This window comes from Eublepharis macularius, chromosome 1 (assembly GCF_028583425.1).
Source record: "Eublepharis macularius isolate TG4126 chromosome 1, MPM_Emac_v1.0, whole genome shotgun sequence".
Taxonomy (NCBI): Eukaryota; Metazoa; Chordata; class Lepidosauria; order Squamata; family Eublepharidae; genus Eublepharis; species Eublepharis macularius.
Window position 1 is genome coordinate 98,353,724 of NC_072790.1, and position 22,302 is coordinate 98,376,025.

The 22,302-nt window shown below is 45.4% G+C and overlaps 2 protein-coding genes across 2 annotated transcripts in view; both read left to right on the plus strand.

The window, feature by feature from the left end:
* Nucleotides 1-18,253, plus strand: part of LOC129324355 (putative uncharacterized protein C6orf183) — a 66,599-nt gene extending 48,346 nt beyond the window's left edge. The window contains exons 10-13 of the mRNA XM_054971577.1: nucleotides 587-688; nucleotides 5,950-6,065; nucleotides 17,945-18,083; nucleotides 18,194-18,253. Of these exons, the coding sequence (XP_054827552.1) occupies nucleotides 587-688; nucleotides 5,950-6,065; nucleotides 17,945-18,083; nucleotides 18,194-18,253 (417 nt within the window). The remainder of the gene's footprint in view (nucleotides 1-586; nucleotides 689-5,949; nucleotides 6,066-17,944; nucleotides 18,084-18,193) is intronic.
* Nucleotides 18,254-18,337: 84 nt separating this feature from the next.
* The window catches only part of LOC129337015 (coiled-coil domain-containing protein 162-like), a 114,736-nt gene continuing 110,771 nt past the window's right edge, over nucleotides 18,338-22,302 (plus strand). Inside the window, exons 1-2 of the mRNA XM_054990502.1 lie at nucleotides 18,338-18,384; nucleotides 21,357-21,549. Coding sequence (XP_054846477.1) covers nucleotides 18,358-18,384; nucleotides 21,357-21,549 — 220 coding nt within the window. The 5' untranslated portion in view covers nucleotides 18,338-18,357. The remainder of the gene's footprint in view (nucleotides 18,385-21,356; nucleotides 21,550-22,302) is intronic.

Below are 22,302 nucleotides of genomic sequence, written 5' to 3' on the forward strand. Positions count from 1 at the left end.
AGAGTCTAGCAAGTTGCATTTGAGTCTCTGACTCCCCCAAATGCATCCTGAACAGTACTCAATAATGAACCACTTCATACTTGTATTAAATGAAAGTGAATGTAATGGCTTCAATCCAGAAAGTTTCACATGTAGAAACAGGCTCTTTCCATGCTATTTCATGCAAGGTCCTTCTCATAAAACATATGATGGGTACTGTTATGTCTGTCAGATTTAATCAAATATCTGGGCAGAGGAGCACAGTGGTACCTGGAATCATTCCCTCAATGAGTCATTCCCCCAATACCATCAGGAAGAACAAGCACCTGTCAGATAAGGGAGGTGCAGAGAGATACTCATATAACACTCTGAAAACCTGGATCATGGCCATGTCTTTTGGGTACTGATTCCCCCCTGCCCGCAGCCCCCCTGCACTGTTCAACACCCTTTTGAAAGCAGTGGAGCTGCTCTTGAAGGGCGATCTGCACATTGGGAATGGCTCTTCTGCACTTATCACTGGATCTTCATGATGAGAAAAGTGTTTTCTGTATTGCCATTTTACTGTGCATATATATAACATTTTTGGTTTCTTGTTTGGATCAAGCAGATTAAACCTAAAAAAGATCCATGGAAAGAAAAACTGATCATGAAACTGAAACAGTGGAAAAAAGTAGATGAACTTCTACAGCTTCAGTCAAAGTTTTTAGAGGTAAATGGTATATTTACCCAAATTATATCTTTGTGTATTTGTTTTTTTTATAAAAAAATTTATTGGTGAGTATACCATTCAAGTTTAATACATACAGTCACTTAATATCTAATTAACCCTATCCCCCACCCTTTTCCTTCCCCCTCCCTATCGACTTCCAACAGCTTTCCAACCCTTAACCCCTCTTATTACTTAATGAAATCCCTTACTCTAAGCACATTCTAATTTTTTCCAGATATTCTATCATATATATCAAATATACTATCAATATAGTATACATCTATCAGTTATACTATCAATATAGTATACATCTTATAACCCTCAATATAGCAGACCAGTATGATATAGTATAATATATAACAAAAATCTTAGTTTAAACATATTCTATTTCTTTTAAACATATATTCTATCAAATATACTACTATCAATATAATATGTATTATAAAACCCCAACTGTGTGCCATGCCACCAATGTGGCACAGCACACAACACCATATTACATAGTCATTATATAATATACAACCTGATCCACTAACTTTGTATATCATTTGTAGTATATATAGTATACCCCATTAATATATTCATTTAACTATACTCTTATTCATATACTCTGAAAGAGAATTCCCCTAACCCTTATACTAGCTTAGATTATAATTATATTTCCCCTATATGGTAAGATCCCCTCTCTCTCTCTCTTATCCTTATTTTTCTTTAAAAATTCTCAAACTGCCACAGTTATCCTTTTACATCCCATTTTTTCCCCCAAAATTGTTTCAGTTTCCCCCAATCAGTAACATATTGCCCTAGGTCATGATCTTTGAGTTTCCTTGTCATTTTGTCCATTTCTGCCATGTACAGCAATTTATAAATCCAATCTTCCACAGTTGGTATTTCTTGTGTCTTCCATTTCTGCGCATACAAAAGTCTTGCCACAGCAGTCATGTAAAATAACAATGTTCTATACTGCACTGGAACAGTCTCCATTCCAAGGTTCAGTAGCAACAGTTCTGGGTTCTTATTAATTTGGATTTGCAAAATCTCATTAATTGCTTCAATTATTTCTCCCCAGTACTGCTTAGCTACTTCACAAGTCCACCACATATGATATAGTGATCCTTCATGCTTTCTGCATTTCCAACATTTGTCCGACATATTGGTATTCCCTAGCGCAATTTTCTTTCGTGTTAGATACCATCTGTAGATCATTTTGTACACATTCTCTTTAATATTCGTACAAGTTGAAATCTTCAATGAGTTTTTCCATAGATGCTCCCATGCCTCCACCGTTATCTCTTTATGAAAATTTATTGCCCACTTCACCATCTGGACTTTTACTGTTTCATCCTCTGTATGCCATTTCAGAAGTAATTTATAGATTTTAGATATTTCTTTCTTGCCTTCTTGTAATAACACTTCCTCCAGCTCCGATTTTTCCAATCTTATACCTCCTCTCAGGCAGTCCGCATTATAAAGATCTCTGATCTGTCTGTACTGGAACCATCCATAACAAGGAGACAATTCTTCTTCTGTCTTTATTCTCAACTTTGAATATTGTATTTGTATAATCTCCTTGTATGTTAGGCATTGCTGTTCATTATCAACAGTTCTCGGATCTATTACTTCATACGGAACCACCCATGAAGGAATTTACCCAAATTATATCTTTGTGTATTTGTGACTTGAAATACTTCTTTATCATACTTTGTGTCAAATTTATTGTGAATACTAAATGATATACACACAATTTATGCTAAGATGCTTCCCCCCCTTACTTTCAGTGAATAAAACAACTGAAAGAGTATTAAGATGAAGTTCAGGAATAGAAAATATTATAGAATGGAGCGGGATCCTCTGTGTGGATACTCTCTCCAATCACCTTGTTTATTCAGGACATCATGTTGTTTCCTTTGCTGCTCTCTCTCTCTCTCTCTCTCTCTCTCTCTCTCTCTCTCTCTCTCTCTCTCTCTCTCTGGTTCTCCTTAACTTTAATCATGTTTGATGTTCCTCTAATTTAGAGCTTGTGTCTTTGTCCTTTTTTTAGTGCAGAAGAACTATGTTCCCTCTATTCCTCATAAAGTTGAAATGCTTTATAGACACTTATGTCTTGGAGATGCTACTTGTCTTTTTCTTTATTGATATCAGTTTGTAACTCTAGTCCACCCCCACCCTCTTGCCATCTAGTTCCTGAAGGAAATGGATAAAAAGGGTTTTATGAACATAGATCAATATCATAAATAAAATCACACTCATTTTTCTTATGCAGTAAGAATTTCACTTGCAGCCAATTTTTTCTGCTGTAAGAAAAGGAAGAACCTTTTGGGTTATGGAAGTCACTATGCTCTTAAAACAAAATCTATCCCCAGTCCAGATTTCTATTCTAAACTGTAGTTTACATTTATATACATCTAAATATGCTGGTATAATTTGAATTCAGGTTTCCAATGTGAATCAAGCGATGGAGGCCCTCCAGAAACATGCAGCAGCGGTAACAGCGCCAAGACAAATGACATCAGCCTCTATGACTTCTTTTAACTTAGAAAAATATACTGAAATCTGGAAGGACATTTATTGCAGCCCAGAACTCCCTCTGGTAATGTCCCATGGTGTTATCTGGTATCATTTGTAGTGCATGTATGACTTACTCTAATTTTGTAACTATTCATCTAAGTCCACTGTGGAGCCTTGAACAGATCAGTGTTCTAAAATATAGTCTGTCTCTCCCAGTTTTTTCCCCAGTACTTTGGCTTCTTCTCAAACTGGTTGGTTCAAAAGTGATTGTGAATGTGCAAATGGAAACAAATTTTGTTTGGAATCCAGCTAAAAATCACAAAGCTGTGAGCTAGCATTTGTCTTTTATAGACTTCTTCCTCATTCAGGCTGAATGTTACATAGAAAAGGGGGAGCAAGGGAGATAGAAATGATGTTGATGAAATCATATGTTCCAAGGGCAGCCTGTGTGGTATTTACAGGTCCTTGCCCCACTGGGACGTTAAAGCAGTTCAGTATCTGTTCTGCTTCCCATGTTTAGAGGAGTTTCACATTTGCAAGGTAGACATGGGATGCAGTACCGATGTTTGTCCGTAGTGTCCCTGATTTCCCCCCCTGCAGACATGCTGCGATTTTATTTTGAAGCCATTGCTGACTTGTGTCTGGCCCGATTAATGTCAGTGTGAACTCTATACTCCCCTTCTGCTTCTCTTCTCCTCCCTCTCCTTTTACCTGGGAGCTGATCGGTCTATGTGGAATTAATCACTCCCACCCAACTCAGCTCTCTGAACCCCTTTTCTGCCATTTTTATCAGTAAAGCGAGGTAAAGGTCATAAGGCTGCTTCTCCATTGGCTTCCTTCCTTCCGGGTATGCAAACGCTGTCTTATTTTTTTCAAAGCTAGGAATGATTCTTAACATTGCTGCTTATTCCCTGCTGGCTTAAAAGCCAGGAAAGGGTTAAATGGCTTCTTTTCTCTTGGGGTATGCACACACTCTCTTTTTTTTTTCAAAGGCAAGAATGGTTGTAAGTTGTAACATTGTAATGTTACTGCACATTCTTCGGCTTTAAAAGCCAGTAAAGGATTAAATGGCTGCTTTCCCCTCCCTCCCAGACATGTTTCAGCTTTGCTTAAGAGAAAAAAAACCAAGTGTTTTGCACAGCCCTTTGGAAACAAAGCAGCAGGGAAGCTGCTGGGAGGAGATGAAGCAGCAACATTTTAACACTTTCCTGGCTTAGCTTTTTTAAAAAATGAGTGGAACAAGCACAAAAAGTACATGTTCCCCCCCAGAACTCCACTACCAATTGCTCCTGCAGTGGCCATGGGACAGCCCAATCAGCAAATATGGGGTGGGGGATGGGCTCCAACATTGCAATGTTACTATGCCTGCACAAAGTTTTAAATAAAAAGTATGATGTGAATTGCAAAGCCCCCAAAGCCCAAAACTGCACCCAGACTTCAAAGCCCATCTAAAATGAAAAACAAGATGCCAAATTGAAACTGCCTTGGACTGTGTGGAATGTGGGGGTGCCATGCCGAAACCATTGCAATTGTGGCAAATGCTCCTAAATGGTGGTTTAAACTGTAAGTGCAAAAAGGGCCACAGTCTAAAATGAGGATCCAGGAATCCCTTTGCTGGCTGTTTTGGCTGCATCAGGCGAACACATTTACCCCTCTCGACTTTGCAGACTAGTTATGTTAATTTTTTTCCAGTTCCAAAGACTGAATTATGCAATGCACACTGGGATGAAGTAGTAGCCAATTTTTCTTTGAAAATGTAACAGTAGGGATAAAGAAAAACATTGTAGTTTTATATTAGAAAAATCTGGAAATTAATTTTAGATTACATGCTAATGTTAGATCCAAAGCATCTTGTGCGCACATTAAAGGCACTTCTGCAGGCACATTGTGGCTGTTGCTGAATTGTTCCAGTTCCCCTTCTCCAGTTGTTTTGCATGTTACATTGGAGAATCTCCCTGCTAATGGGGGTGGGGGAGTGTGAGGGGGTCAGAAAAACCCCAGTGTCTATACCAGACACTGTGCACAATTTAGGTCCAAATCACTGTCAATTAAAGATTAGAACATTATGATTCCTAATTTTTAGAGAGGAACTTAGCAGACTGAAAAGAAGTTTTCTGTTATGGAACAGAAATGACTTTGGTGATGCTGGTGAATGATCTGCAGCTATAGATCAGTTCTCTGCAGGCTATTGATTGTAGACAGCTGACTTTTCAATATGTCTGATCATTCCCTTTAAAATACCTTGTTAGAACCTCAGGGATTTTCCAGTTGCTTTCTTTTAGGGACTAATGGAGTTATTATTGGAGATGGCAAATTATCCTTTTTAAGATTTGCTAGCTGGGGCTCTGCTGAGAGTCAATGGTTTAATATATGAAACCACTGGATGAAATCATCTGTAGTTTCAGGATAGGATGTCATCAGCATGCCAATAAGATGCAGCTCTGTGTTTCATTAACTAAACATCCAACCTCTGAACCAAACATCCCTGTTCTGAACTAACGCCTGTCTGAAGCAGCAGAGTGGATGAAGACGAGTAAGCTGAAACTGACAGCTATCCTAAGCAAGCAATAAAAATAAGTTTATCTAGTCCATAATATATGAGCTGCACTCACCTTAGTGGATCATAAGTTGCTGTAGACAACAAAATATCCTGCGGAAAATACTTTTCTCGTGAATCTATATTCACATAACACTGGAAAATGAAAAGCTGTGTGTGTCTCTAACTCTAATCACCAGTTATTGAACTTGGGCAGGAGCAAACAAGTGATGATGGTGATAATAATCCTAATGTGACAATCAGTGAGAAGAATGTCAAAAATGCTAACCGTAGTAACTGTTCCAAATTGTCAAGCCGGAAGAAAGACCCAAGGTAATTAATATGTCTCTTTCTCTGTGGGTTAATGTTTACTTTTCATGTTAAAGAAATGTGTGTATTTGTTATTCACACACACACATGCATATGCAGTAGGATATATGTGTAACCCAGATGTTACATTTAATAATAATAAGTATGTGACTTACACATAAGTATGTGTAAGAAGTGGCTTGGGTTGTATACTTACTGTGGAATGAGCTCCGCAGTCTGGAGTGCTTAAGGGAAAGCTCATTTATCTGCACATTTCAGGCAAAATCCTATATAAAACAATTATATGAAGCATTATTTCTTACAGCATAAAACACAGATTAAGAAAACTAACATATGGGCAGTGCAATCCTAAAACTCACGCCGCCACCCCCCCCCCCCCACACCGCTGTTTTGCAGTTGCCTGGGGAACCCTGGTACCACTCGTTCACTCCCAAAGGAGTTTTGCAAGGACACAACTCTGGCATGGCAAGCTCAGCCAGGCGTGGCCAGGATAGAATGCTCCCTAGCTGTCCTGGCAACACTAGCACAGTTTGCCAATTGCAGGGCGGCTGCAGGGCAGTTGACAGTGCCATGAGCGGCAGGGAAAAGCGTAACCATTCTGCGGGATGGGCCACATTTGCCACTGCCAGCTGCCAATGCTACTCTTCCGTCCTGCAGAGAGCTGGTGCACAGGGCAGAAAGACCCCTGTAATTGGACTTGCCGCACCCTGATGTGCCTGCCTCAAGAAAAGCCCTGCCCCACGGGGGTGGGGGTGTTACACTGAAGCTGCATACTGGGTGCCCACCCACCCTCTTGCCCAACCCCCATTTCTGACTAGGTCCAGGCTGGCAGCTGAAGCACTGCTTGCTTGCAAACAAGTCCCCACGCCTCCACTGCTACTCTAAAAAACATGCACCTCTCCCAGAAAAGTAAAACTAGAAAGGCAGCAGGACTCAACGAGGGTTGCACCCACAACTGCAGGCACTCAGGTTACTCCCCCCACCCCCCCGCCCAAGTCTTGGAGCAACAGCTCCTTAGAGACAAGTGGGAGTCGGTGGTTCTGAAATGCATGACGAGAATGCCTATTGGATCTGGGCTTGAAGGCCCATTGGATATGATGGGAGGTGTCAGCTTGTGGCTAGATAAGGCGCTTCCTACAGGTTCCCTTTCAAAAGCAAACAGGAGTCCATTGATTGAACAAGGAAACTTTACTGCAGAAAAGGTCCATTATAGTCCACTGTCCTGAATAGGAGACTCAGGATGGTACATAGTCATTGTTACCAATGAAGGGCAAAGCATGAGGTACAGAGTAACAATACCCATCTGGATTTGCCTCCCCCCACAGTTCTCAAAACAACATCTTTCAGTCCTGGGAAGCTGCTCTCCTTCAAGGCCAATGCTTGGTGGAACGGTGTTAGACAAAACAGTCGCCTCCGGGGGGAATGCTGCCTGGGAACTGGTGCACCTGGGAAGAAAGCACTTAAACACTAGAAGCATTAGAAAATGGAGTCAGTACAGTTTAGATATACACTGGACCTGACATTCTGCCCCCCTTAAAACAGATCCCCCCCTGGTTTATATGGGTAGCGAGTATGAAAAGCTTTGGTTAATCTAGGAGCATGAACATGTACAGAGTTCACCCACTCATCGTACCCAGAATCAAAGTCCTTCCATCTAATGAGGTAAAAGAGCTGATTTCGTTTGAGTTTAGAGTCCAAAATTTGTTGTACCTCATAGTGTATTTGGTCGTCAATTAAAGTTGGAATGGGTGGAGCTTTGATGTGCCACTTGTCATCGGTAGGAGCTCTTTTTAGAAGACTGACATGGAACGTATCATGTACGTGGCGTAAGTTCTTGGGCAAAGTTACAGCAACAGTCACTTTATTTATTATTTTGCGCACAGGGAAAGGTCCCAGGAATTTCAAAGCGAGTTTGCGGCTTGTCTGAGCTAGTTTCAGGTTCTTTGTGGAAATATACACATGATCACCTGGTTGTAATTCCCATTCGGCCACACGATGGCGGTCTGCGTATTTTTTGTAATCCAGTTTGGCTTTTTCAAGATGTTTCTTAATAAGCGTCCATTGTTGCGCCGCCTCCCCCCACCATGAAGACACATCTGGCAAATTAGAGGAGTGGAGAGGGGGAGCGTCCAACGGGAAGGGATTGAAGTGAGCTCCATAGACAATTTTGAAAGGGGCCTCTCCAGTTGAAGCGTGTACACTGTTGTTATATGAGAATTCGGCCAGAGGGAGAAGGTCTACCCAATTATCTTGTTGGAAATTAATGTAGCAACGAAGAAACTGTTCTAGTATCTGGTTTGTTTTTTCGGATTGTCCGTTGGTTTGTGGGTGGTGGCTTGAGCTGATGCCTTGCTCAATATTCAACATTCTCAAAAGCTCCCGCCAGAAGTTGGCAACGAACTGTCCGCCGCGATCCGAAATCACCTTGGACGGAAAAGAATGTAATTTTACGATGTGTTTTAAAAATAAATCTGCTAGTTTTCGAGCGGTGGGTATAGCAGTACAGGGAATAAAATGAGCTTGTTTGGAGAACAGATCTACCACGACCAAAATGCAATTATGTCCTTTTGAAATAGGTAGATCAGTGATAAAGTCCATAGATATTATTTCCCAAGGTTTGTTGGGCGTTTCCAACGGTTGAAGGAGACCCGGAGGTTTTCCTTTCCTGGTTTTGGCGCTGAGGCAAATGGGGCAGGAACTAACATATTGGGAAATGTCTTTGCGCATGCCCGGCCACCAGAACTGCCTTTGGATTAGATGCAATGTTTTCAGATACCCATAATGACCAGCAGTGGGAGCATCATGACAGCGCTGCAAGACCTCCAGCCTGAGGCTGTCCGGGACATAAAACTTGCTTCCAACTAGCCAATCCCCCTGTGGGGATTGGACCAGTTTGTTTCGCGGAGCCTTATCCCCCTCCTTTTCCACCTCAGCTTTAAGTTTCGTTTTCCACTCCTGGTTGGCCGGGAGGGGCTGTTTGGCTCGACTGCGAGTAGTCACCACGCCCCCAAGTTGCGTAGGCGAGAAGACCGTGTCGACAGTCTCCTCCCGTTTGCTCTTGTGTTGGGGCATGCGCGATAGGGCGTCCACCAAAAAGTTAGTTTTGCCCGGGAGATAATTTAGAGTGAAGTTGAATTTGGAAAAGAATTCCGCCCATCGCAATTGCTTGGCATTCAGTGTACGTGGGCTTCTGAGGGCCTCCAGATTTTTATGATCTGTCCAGACCTCGAAGGGGTATCGCGCCCCCTCCAGCCAATGTCTCCAATTAGTAAGGGCTGCTTTTACTGCAAAAGCCTCCTTCTCCCACACATTCCAATTCCTTTCTGCCTCCGAAAACTTTCTAGACAAGAATGCACAAGGCCGCAATTTTCCATCCTCCCCCTTCTGCAGTAAAACTCCCCCTATTGCCGTATCGCTGGCGTCGACTTGCACTACGAAAGGGGACTGTTCGTTGGGGTGGGAGAGGATGGGTTCCGTTACAAATTGTTGTTTCAGGTATTCGAAGGCAGTTTGGCAATCGGAGGTCCATGGTAGTTTGGAGGAGGGTTTTTTAGCTTGGTCCCCTTTATCTTTTGTTTTCAACAATTCTGTTAAGGGGAGCGTGATTTGGGCGAAATTTGCTATAAAGTCTCTATAGAAGTTGGCAAAACCCAGGAAGGATTGTAGTTCTTTACGGGTGGTGGGTGTTTGCCATTCTTGAATCGCTTGTATTTTGGTTGGATCCATTTTTAAACCCTCTTGGGAGATGCAATACCCAAGGTAAGTGAGTTCGGTTTTATGGAATTCACATTTGGACAACTTGATGGGCAGTTTATTTTTCATCAAGGTGGCCAGGACCTTTTGTACCATTTGAATATGTTCCTCCTCTGAGTCTGAATAAATTAAGACATCATCAAGGTACACCACCACCCCTTTATACAGAAATTCGTGCAGAACTTCGTTTATCATGGACATAAATACAGACGGGGCTCCCGTCAATCCAAAAGGCATAACTAGGTATTCATATTGTCCGAGGGGCGTATTAAATGCGGTTTTCCACTCATCCCCTGCCTTGATACAGACGTGGAAGTAAGCATCTTTTAAGTCTAATTTTGTAAAGATCTTACCTTGGGCCACGACGTTGAGAAGGTCTCGGATGAGTGGTATAGGATAGGCGTTGTTGGTGGACACTGCATTAAGTCCTCGAAAGTCCGTGCACAGTCGTAGTCCCCCATCCTTTTTTTTCACAAAGAGAACCGGAGCGGCGTGGGGGCTGTTGGCTGGACGGATGAACCCTCGTTGGAGGTTGGTGTCGATGAATTTCCGGAGCTCTTCTCGTTCATGGAGACTCATGGGATATAGTCGTCCTTTGGGCAGTGAGGCTCCGGGCAAAATTTCCACCGCACAGTCCGTTCGTCGGTGCGGGGGTAGAGTATCAGCTTCCTCCTCGGAAAAAGCGTTTAGAAAAGGCCAATACGGTTCGGGTATTTGGTTGATTTCTTCTTGAGTAAGAAGGGCCTTTTCAGTGTGAGTTGGATCATTGCCCCAGTTTTGGTTCCAACGGTGATTTTTGCAGTTGGCATGACTGAAGGTGATGCATCCTTGGGCCCAGTCTATGTAGGGATTGTGATCACATAGCCACTTGCTGCCTAGAATTAACGGGTATTTGGCAGTGGAGCTAATGACAAAAGACCTCTTTTCCCAATGTTGTCCCATGCCTGTGATCACTGGGATGGTCTCAGTGGTAACAGGGTTCATATTGGTGCCATCCATTTGTTCAAAGATTACTGGATTTTGTAATTCCCGAGTTGGTAAGACTAGTCCATTGACTAGAGCTGGGGCGATGATGTCTCTCGAACAGCCCGAGTCGATAAGGGCTTGCACTCGGATGTGCATTTTTCTCTCTGGGTTGATTAGAGTCACTGGCATGAATAAGATGGACCCGGGCGGCCGGTTCCGTGCAGGAACGGGCTTGGGGCGGATCTGTCGTTTGGGCCCTTTTACGACAGATCCATCTCGTTTCCCGACTGGGGGCTTTCTGGATTGACTTCTGCGTTTGGGGAAGCGGGGTCGTATTCCATAACTTCTTCCGCTTCTAGCCCTCTCTCTGAGGCGGGCCTTTGGGAAGCGCCGCGGCCTCTGTTCGCTCGTGGTGCGGGAATCGGGCGTTGGAGAGTAGGAAATGGAGCAAGGGTTGGGCGCCGTAGTTGAAGCGGAGGTCTTTGCACAGGCCGGTAGGGGCATTGTGCTGCAAAGTGACCGGCTTGTCCGCATTGCAAACACAGCCCTTGTTGCCATCTAGCATCTCTCGCTCCACGGGTGGCGTACCCAGCTCCCCGTCCTCCCTTCTGTAAAGTCAAGGGTCTTCTTTGTCCCGTTTGTTGTTGTTGTTCAACCAAACGGACTTCCAAAATGCGATTCTCAACTTCGCATGCAAGTTGGATCCAGCCTAACAACGTAGGGGGATTGTCCTGCATGAGGGCTCTGTCCAAAAGTCTCGGGTTTAGTCCTTGCTTGAATAGAATGATTTTGGTGGACTCCTCACACCTAGGGCATTTGGCAGCCAATTGTCGGAATTTCGTGATATAGTCTCTCGCCGACATGCTGCCCTGTTTAATGGCTTGCAATTCTGTTTGGGCCCTGGTTTCCTCTAAGGGGTCTTCATATTGCGCTCGAATAGCATCCACCAACCCCTGGAGAGTATTGAGTTCTGGGGCCCCGATATTATAGAGTCCTACATACCAGTCCGCTGCTTTGCCTTGTAAGCGGGATCCGAGATGTTCAATTTGACTGGCCTCGCTGCCGAAGAGGTGTCCCCACCGGTTGAAGAATTGCACGACTTGCACTAGGAAAAATCCCAGTTTGGAGGGATCCCCATCAAAAGTAGCTTCTAGTTTCACCCAACCCATCGGGAGGTCTTGCCTCGGAGTCGGTGCTGGGTAGAAGTCTGTCGGAAGCATCAATGGCACTTGAGGTATGGGGGGACCCGGTTGTGGTAGCGGTGCTGGTTGCGCTGGCGGCGGCATCACCGGTTGAGCCGGGGGTAACGGCCTCGGCTGGGCTGGCGGTGGTGCTCTCGGCTGGGCTGGCGGTGGTGCTCTCGGCTGGGCTGGTGGCTGCAGTCGTGGTCGGGCAGGCGGCTGCAATCTCGGTCTGGCTGGTGGCAATACAGGAGGTGCTGGCAGTAGCGGTTGAGGTGGAGGTGGCCGGTGCGGCTGAGTAATGACCGGCCGTTGAGGGACGGGTTGGTGGGGTCGTAGTGGTGTAGGCCCCACCGGTTGGTTCGGAGGTGGTATTACGGGCTGCTCAAGTGGCAAACGTATCGGTTGCTGCGAAGGAGTTAGTTGCGGTCGAAGCGGAAGGGGCCGCAGCGGCGAAGGCCTGATGGGTGGTGGGCCGTGCGGGCTTACCCCTCTCAGCGTCGTGTCTCTAGGACGCAAAGGCTGATCTTGTGGCGTCGGGGCGCTCGGGGTCTGTTGGATGGGAACCACTTCTAGCGGCCGTTCCTCCTCTGAAGGGGCCGGGGGCTCTTCCATCTGATCCGGCCGAACTGTCGTTGGAGAAGCGGGAGGGGGTATCACCGTCGTTTCGGTTGGACGGGTTGGCCCTTCTTCCTCCTCTCTAGGCTCCTCCGCTGGAGTCTCCTTGGGAGATGGATCCCCGTCCGATTTTGGGGTTTCCGTTGGAGTCTCTCCAGGTGCCTCAGCTGGAGTATCCCCGCCCGGCGGAGTTTCGTCTATCCTAGGGAGTTCCGCGGGCGATTCTCCCGGTTCTCCCGGATAGTATTCCTCCTCTCCCGAAGGTAGCGGCTGCTGCGGGGCGTCCTCCACTGGATAGGACATGACACTTTGGAGGGTGGCGATTTGTACCGCCATTTCTTCAGGTGAGATTCTCTCCCCTGCCCCCATCGCTGAGATTAGGTGAATGGCATGAGCCAAACTTTCCTCCATATCAATCAGCCTAGCCTCCAACTGTTGCATTCGGCTAGGACCCGGTTGCCCCATCACGGAACCTCCCTCGGTTGTACTCACCGGGGAAAACGGTCCCCAAGGCGGAGGGTCTCCTTGATCGACTCGTGATCTCGCTGCTAGAATTCCTTTGGCTAGGCCCGTCACTGCCGATATGCCGGAATCTACAGCATGGGTGCGACTTTGCATTTGCACCCAACTTTGTTCAGGAACTTCCGTTGGCTCTTTCCAAGGGACAAGTTCCGAATAATCCCAACTCAGGGCGCCGCGGCGAGATGTGTTCCCGTCCGTCTGTTCGGCCGTCCTGTTCCAAAACAGCCACGGTTGGCTGCTATCCAGCTCAGGGACAGTCTCTAGGCTTCGGCGTCCGTTCATCGAAATTCTTGGATGAAGACCTCCGGCCCGGCGCTCTCGCGTTTCTCGGGGTCTGGCTCCCCACTCCGACGGGGTGGGTAACGAGATCAAGGGGAGAGCGGTAGCCGTCGGCCTGGTCCCCTCACTGCTGAGGTCGATGAGAGGCGATGTAGACGTCGAAGCTCCAGCCCCGGCTGGCACATGAGATTCTTGGGGTTGCACTGTTTGACTGTCGGGGGACGCATACGGATCAAACAAAGGATCCCTGTCCGGGACAACCTTGGATTCCGCTGGGCCCGACTCAGGCATGATTGGTAACAAAATGTCAGCTTGTGGCTAGATAAGGCGCTTCCTACAGGTTCCCTTTCAAAAGCAAACAGGAGTCCATTGATTGAACAAGGAAACTTTACTGCAGAAAAGGTCCATTATAGTCCACTGTCCTGAATAGGAGACTCAGGATGGTACATAGTCATTGTTACCAATGAAGGGCAAAGCATGAGGTACAGAGTAACAATACCCATCTGGATTTGCCTCCCCCCACAGTTCTCAAAACAACATCTTTCAGTCCTGGGAAGCTGCTCTCCTTCAAGGCCAATGCTTGGTGGAACGGTGTTAGACAAAACAGTCGCCTCCGGGGGGAATGCTGCCTGGGAACTGGTGCACCTGGGAAGAAAGCACTTAAACACTAGAAGCATTAGAAAATGGAGTCAGTACAGTTTAGATATACACTGGACCTGACAGGAGGTACAAATGCCTGTTGACTTGCAGTGGCTCAATTGAAATACATTACTGCGCCAAAAAATGCAAGGAAAATGCGGGTGGACCTTGAGAGTCATGCCCTGATGCTGGGATGACTGCCCCCAGAATGGAATGATGGCTTTGGGGCCGTCATCCAATCCTCAGAGCAAGATTCTTGAAGTCCATCCCTGTCTCCACAAACAGCAAAAGGGAGAGTGGTCTGACCTTGCAAGGGAAGAGCCCCAGAGACCCCAGAATGTCACTCTATACACTCCCACATCCCTGCATCAACCACACTCCCCTCATGCAGTGGTCTTTTACCTGTCTTATCAGATGCCAGCAGTGCTGTTTGAGAGTCCTTCATGGTGCCCCCCTCCACAACCAGACATGCACAGACAACACTCCAAGTCCCACCCCACTGTTTGTAGTGAATTGAGGGTGAGAAAGGAGGGAGGAAAGCTAAGTTGGGCTGGAGCCTCCAAGGTGCCACTGGATTTCTGCTGGTTTTGGTAGCAGAACCAAATGTGCAGAGGCACATGGAGCCTCTTCAGGGCCACCCCATTCTTACCAGCACAGAGCCAGAGACCATCCTCCAGGATGTGTGAAAGGGCAATCCTGCAGGGAAATGAGGCATCCCCGCTCTGTTGAATGTGGCTTCCTGGAGAACTGCCTCTTTGGCAGGCATAGGCCATGGTGCCTTGAGGACAGGGGCTTCCCTCCTGGCCACCAGCCAGCCTCAACCACAGAGCCCCATGTTTGGAGGGAGGCAGCAGCCTGTGTTCAAGGGAAGTGGGGAGAGAATGTGAATGAGCAAGCCAGGGCAGCCAGCTCCACACCTCCTTCTTACCTGAAATTGCATGCTCACAATGCATTCTGGACTTAGCTCTCTTTCCATGTGTGAGTGCAAAGTACTCCCCAAATTTCACAATGCCCTGCCATCTTGTGCACTCTCCCCCACCTCATGCTCTAAGTCCCCCTGGCAGAGGGCTGTTAGACAGAGCTTCATACCACACCCACACTTACTAGAATTAATGGGTACCCTGACTAGAGTTTATGTAGCATGGGGGCTGTGATTGGGTGCCAGGGAGGGGGCTCAGCTCCCACAGTGCCACAAGCATATTGGTCATGGCTTTAGTTGGCATCCTACGCCTCTCCAAGCCGTTTGGGCAGCTCCAGACATGGCAGGGAAGCTACTTTTCCTGCACAATAGGGGTGTTCCCCCAATGCTACTGCAGATGACATTCCCAAGCCCAAAACAGCTTAGAGAGCTGACCAATTCATCCCCTGCCCCCACCAGCACAAGGATTTACACTGCAGATACACCTGCACCTGGCCACAGTGGCCAAGCATAGGTGGGGAAGTAGAGCCAAAGAGAACCACCAATGTAAGTCAGGTTTATGATGGTGTAGTGGGCAGATATGCCGTCACAGGGGATTGTTGGCTTCCTAAACACTTTCTCTCTCTCTCTCTCTCTCTCTCTCTCTCTCTCTCTCTCTCTCTCTCACACACACACACACACACACACACACACACACACACACCATTTAGGACTGTACTGTTAGTAAATTGTAAATAAACGTTAAATAAACACATACACACACACACATGCATACACAGACACACAGACACTTATCATTTATGTGTGTCAATAAACAGACATAAGAGGTCATAGAAGTAGAAATTCTTCAGAAGGGTTTCCTGAAAATTATTGTAATCTACAAATACTTGCTAAATTGAGTCTTGAAGAAAATGAAAAAAAATTGAATGTAGAGGGGAAAAGAAAATTTCCCAAAGTGACTGCAATTCGTAAAGGAAACTCTCTGTTGTTCTCTGGTCTGCCTGCTAATGATCTTTTGTTCCAAAGAGATTTAATAAATCTCTAAGAAGGACTTATTTTCTTTTCAGTCAGGGAACGTCCTGTTTTCACTTTTATCTTCCCAGCCACACTCATTCTGTACATGAAAAAAGAGTTCTTTGTTAGTTTTTGTCATTGCACCTGACCATTCTGAGTTCATAGCCCCTCTCACTTAAAAAGAGCTCAGAATTTTCAGTATCTTACATAAATGTGTAACAGATACACTTATTAGCTGCAAGTACAGCAGAAATTCCAGGTACCTCACTGAACCCAAATTTTATAGATGCTTTTTATAATAAAACAAGTGGGGGTCCTACAAGGACTTGCAGGGGTATTTCATTTCCTCCTAAGTCAACCTATGTTTATCTGCCCCCACTCATCTTGAGCTTTCCCTCCTTCCCTCCCCCTGGCATCCTCAACCTTGGAAAACTATGGCCCTGCTGTGTGGCACTGGTTGCTCATCAGGCCCAGTTGTGTGGTTCTGGATGCCTGGGTCCGTTGTACAGAGGCAAATCCTGAAGAACTTGTGTGTGTAGGGGGGGACCTCACTTTCCATAGTACCCTCTTCTATTTTCTCTTCCATCCTGGCAGCCCCATATCCCCACCTTTCCCTACTTCCATCTCTCACCACCCATCAACTAACCTACATTTTATATGCCCTCCATCTCCAGCTATATTTATTATTTATTTACTTCATTTATACCCCAACTTTCTCCACAATGGAGACCCAAAACACTTATATAATTCTTCTTGCCTCCATTTATCCTTACAACAATTTGGGGTAGATTAGACTGAGAACATGTAACTGGTCCAGGGTTACCCAGTGCGTGGGAGATTCATGACCGAGTGGGGATTCAAACCAAGATCTTGCAGATTTTAGTTTGGAACTCTAAGTACTACACTATGATGGCTTTCATACAGTGACTGGCAGTGATGGCTTTCATGCCTGCCAGTGATTGCAGCTGGGCCTAGCCCAGTAGTCCCCTCTCAAAGGCCATAACAGGCCTGAACCCTCTCCCCTTTTATTAACAGAAACCAAGGCTTGAAAGCTGGCAATATTGTTGTGGTTGCCTGATAACCCCCACAATGGCTGTTGCAGAGGGCATTTGTTTCTTTAAATCTACAAGCACTGTTGCTGTTATGGGAGGGCTAACCCCCTGTGGTTCTTGGGCTTTTCCTGAGTTTGCAGCAAGATCTGTCTTGTCTATTTATGGCCTCAGTCCCTGGATTTAAGAATGCACTGATTTGGTCATATTAAGAATTAGAGTATTCATCCCCAGGTAGATTTCAGGAGCTGCCTGGTGCTGGGGTGCACCAGGGGCATTTACGCTGGAAATCACACCTGGCCCCATTCCTGGGTGTCTCCCATCTGATTCCTTTGTGTAATCAAAAGCTGATGATCAACGTACAATCCCACTTATTCCTATATCTTTTGTATGTCATTCTGGTTCTCTGTACTATCTGAGATAGACACTTATTGCACTAGGATTTGGTCAGGTTTCACCTCCCTGAGAATTCTCTTTCCACTTGCACTGTGAACCAGAGTTGCCAGGTACAGTTCATTTACCTCCTTCAATCCAGAGATGGCTACTTAGCCTACCTCAGTAGATATGCAGTGGGTGAACCTGCCACTGCTGAGCCCCCTGGTCATTCTTTTCAGGGTTGCATTGCCCATCCTTGTGCTGTGTCATGTAGTCCCATTTACTTCAGCAACTTGGGAAAAGAATTAGTGGTGGTGCTGGAGGTGCAGCAGCGACTACATTTCCTCTGGTATATGTGCAAATATATGTGTGCATGGGTGTGCACGTGAACAGGGACATATGTTTTGGGTACAGTGGCATAACTATTGTGGAGTTTTCCATGTGGTTGTTCAACAAGCAGTTCAGTTCTATAAAGCAAATATAAAGAGATGATTTGATTCATGTGTAGCTTAGAAACCTCTTTAAGGAAGAGTGATTTAATTACATTTTCTCTTTCTTGGAAAACAGATATAATTACAAAACTGCCTTACAGCTGTTGGGGTTAGATGAGGGCACAGAAGAGGCCAGCAGCAAGGACCTCACCATGATGAAAGGAGCCTACTTGTCTCTCCTTTATTTGCGTCATTTAAGAATTAGAGAACTGCAGGTAAACAAAGTCCTCCTCATAAATATGGGCAAGTAATATTACTTAGGCAAGGACAGTGTAAAATATAGTTATCCATAATGCTCTCATTTTTTACCAGCGTGTTTGCTTAGGAGTCCTCAACTACTTCAGGTCCATTGAAAGAACGCTCACAATCAGCACCTCGGGTCTGACCTTGAGTGCTGGTAATCTGGTATCTACTGCTGAAGATCCTTGTTGGGTAAATGCAGCCAAAGGTGGCATTGGTGTCTTTGGTGGACTTGGATGCCATTGCTATATGCATTATACACCAGCTGAATATAAGGTGAGGCATTCAATAATTTTGTATAATGTTTTGATCTATGTACAGAGCAATAAAAACATGTAACACTACAGGTGAAATAGGAATGCTCAAGAAAATCCCATGTTTTACAAGACATTTCTTATTGGAGTCCTGGACATTTCCAGTCCTCTTTCAAGAGAGACACAAGCCCAGTATAGATAAACAGAATTTCCTTATGTGTGGCAATGAAATGAAGAACAATATTTCTTCTGTGGCAGTATATTTTGGGACTGGTCCTCTCTGATGCAAAGCCATGTTTTCTCACCCGGTACTGTGCATCTTCCAAGACGGAAACTGACAAGCGTGGCAGACACAAAAAGAAACTGCAACCAACCTTCTTGAGCCTAGTTTTTCTGAAATAATTTGTGTTTAATTCTACAGATTAGCCAGCCTTCCACATTCTACTTGAAATTTGTTTGCTTCATGCCTGTTGTGACATAATAGATGCCATCATATTCTAAACTGCAGGGCAATTTAATTCATAATGATAATTAAATGAGTGCCCAAAGAGAAAAAGATGGAAAGCTATAAGGTTAATAACTCTAGAGGTCCATGTATATAAACAATGTGCAAACCTGGTCTTATGACTACAGCCCCCCATCAGATGTAATTGAACGCCTCCCCTGATCCTTGGGAGCTACCTTTTTAAGGGGGCTGTAGGAAGAAGGTGGCTAGCAAACTCCAGGCCTTTTTGATCCTAGCCCAAATAATTACAGGGTCAAATTTGGCAGGCCTCTAGTATAAAATGTATGAGTAATCCTACACCTATAAAACGATAATGCTGCTGCCTTTATTTCCTGTGATCTATTTATTTATTTATTTGACTTATACTTTGCCCTTCCCACAAGCGGGCTCAGGGCGACTTCCAACAATATTCCAATAAAGGTACAATAAAACATTAAAACTACATAATTCAGATAACATAATAAGCCACTAATCAAATCAGACTACTGTAAAATCACTAGAAGCCATGGGCACTGCTATGGTGTAAATCTGGGGCAGCTGCAGAAGGATGGCAAGGCAGTAGGGTTGTCAGGCCCCCTCAATCTCCCAGCGGGGGATTGGGGGCTGGCTCTTACCTCTGTCTTGAGGGGGGTGCACATCCCATAAAGTGTGACGATGTCACTTCCGGGAAGTGATGTCATCATCACACTGCGCGCACACACCCCAGCACGCCCACGCTTCGCAGGGGCTTGTGTTGGGGGCTGCTGTGAAGCGCAGGAATGCTCCTGCCCGTGGATTGGGCCCGTTTTGAGGCGCTGTGGAGTGCAGGAGCGATCTGCGCTCCACAGCGCCTCAAAATGGGCCCGTTTTGGCCCTGATTGGGCCCATTTTGAGCCACTATGGAGTGCAGGAATGCTCCTGCGCGCCGCAACATCCCAAAACAGGTCCGATCCAGCCCAAAGCAGGCCTGATCCACTGCCGTTTTGGCACAGATCGGGCCCGTTTTGGGGAGCTGTGGCACGCAGGAGCACTCCTGTGCTCTGCAGCTGCTCAAAATAGGCCCGATCCATGGGAGTGCACAGCTCCGCAGGGGAGCGCACACAGAGGGTGTGCGCCCCCCGCTGGCCAGATAAGTTGGGGCTGGGTGCCTGGCACCCCTACAAGGCAGTCAGAAAGGAGGACTTGAAGCTGGATCCCTAATCAAAGGCCCGGCGCAATATCTCCCTCTTGCAGGCTCTGTGGAACTGTAATAGGTCCCGCAAGACCCAGATCTCCAGTGGGATAGCATTCCACCAGGCTGGGGCCAGGGCAGAAAAGGCCCTGGCCCTAGTTGAGCCCAGCCGAATGTCCCTTGGGCTGGGGACCACCAGAAGCTGCTTATCCGCAGAGTGTGAGGCCCTGTGGGGGACATAATGGGAGAGGCGGTCTTGCAGGTATGCAGGCCTCTTTTTGCTTCTCATATGATATGGCTTCCGTATTTTCCTGAGCCTCTTTTTCTTTCTTTCTTTCTTTCTTTCTTTCTTTCTTTCTTTCTTTCTTTCTTTCTTTCTTTCTTTCTTTCTTTCTTTCTTTCTTTCTTTCTTTCTTTCTTTCTTTCTTTCTTTCTTTCTTTCTTTCTTTCTCTTTTTCCTGGGGGAAAGTTTTCTGAGCAATTTAAAATAAATCCCATTGACACCCTAACACCTGTCAAAAAGTGTCAAGTGTCAAGAAGCAAATTAAATTTGGTCCCAAAACTTCTATTCTCCAATCTGTTTTGAAAATCAACTAACATTTGTTGTGTGATGTCTACAGCTGTGTGTTGTAAGGATGTTGTTGATCTGTGACTGGAATTCCACACATGATGTATGTCCCTAAAATGAAGCTGCAATTTGGATTTTGGCCACAACATGTGGGGGTCCATTTTCAGTTGTGGATACTGGAGTGGGGGAGGTAACCCTTCCCCGCACTGCATCCCTAGCCATTTTGGGGCTGTGCCACAGGCTGCTTTTTAGGGCCAAATGACTCACTGGGAGTCCAGCATTGCATAAAGTTTGGTTCTGAGAAGAGATACAGTGAAGGATATCTAAATGTTTACATATTAATATATTGTTGTGACTACAATATTTTTGAAGTTCAGATAGAAGAAAAAATTTGGACAAATGTTATATTCCTGTGGAAGATCTGAAATAATAACTAGGTTCTGATAGGTAAAGTTGCTCCTTCAGGTGTCCTGGACCATTTAGGGCTTTAAATGTCATCCAATACCCTTGAATTTGACTGGAGAACAAACTGGTAGTTAATAAAACTAACACAATAATGGAGTTATATGCTGTCCATGACAGACACTTGTTAGAATCCCAGCCCCTACACTCTGCATCAGCTGTAATTTCTGGATGTTTTTCAAGGCAGCCCCAAAAAGAGACCCACTTTTGCAAACACCATGTTGCTTCTATGTGGTAAAGGGGTTACAATGCACGCATAATATTTTTTGTATTTTGTTTCATCATTTCTTATTATTGATCGCTATTCAGGTCCACAGTTTGCAATTTATGGAATTTGCAGAGGTAGAAAATCATGATGACTTCTACACCACAGAAGATGCGTACATTCACGTACAGGATCAGCGAGGTGTTTATGTAATGTATGATGTAGCTCTTCAGGATCTGAAAGAGCTAGAGATGGAGCTTTTGCTTGTGGCAACACACTACATTGAAACAGACAAGGGTAAGATGGCTGCATGATCAATAGAGACACTCGAAAGGGGACAGAGTTTGGATGGAGATGTTGATTGTATATATATATATCTGTGTCCTCTAGTAGATGTTGTTAGGATGCTTGGGGTTGGATTCCAGCAATATGCTGATGACACCCAACTCTACCTTCTACTTGATAAGCAACCAGAAGCAGATATCTTGTCCTTGGCCCAGTACCTGGATACCATATTAGAGGGGCTGAGGGGTAACTGGCTGAAGTTAAATCCTTTAAAAACTGAGGTCCTGTGGCTGGGAAGGACTTTGGCTGTGGGGGTATTTATCACTTCCATTACTCAACAGAGCCCAGCATTCTGCTGTAGACTGTAAAGAATTTGTGGGTTTGGCTTGATTCTAAGATTTCCATGGACAAACAGGTGTCCATGGTGGCCAGAACAGCATTTTTTCATCTCTGCCAGGCCCAACAACTTTCCCTATATCTATCTCAGTCTGACCTTGCCACATTGATCCATGTGATGGTCCCCTATTGTTTAGACTACTGTAACTCACTCTATGTAGAGCTACCCGGAGACCTCAGGTGGTGCAGACTGTGGCTGCTAGGTTGCTAACCAAATCCCCATGGTCAGCTCATATAACACCAATTTTGAAGCAACTGCATTGATTACCAATTAGCTCTGGTTCCAATTCAAGGTGATGGAACACAAGAAGAGAGGCAGTTGAACAACTATGAGGGGCTTAGGCCATGAAGGGATTTGAATGTGTCATG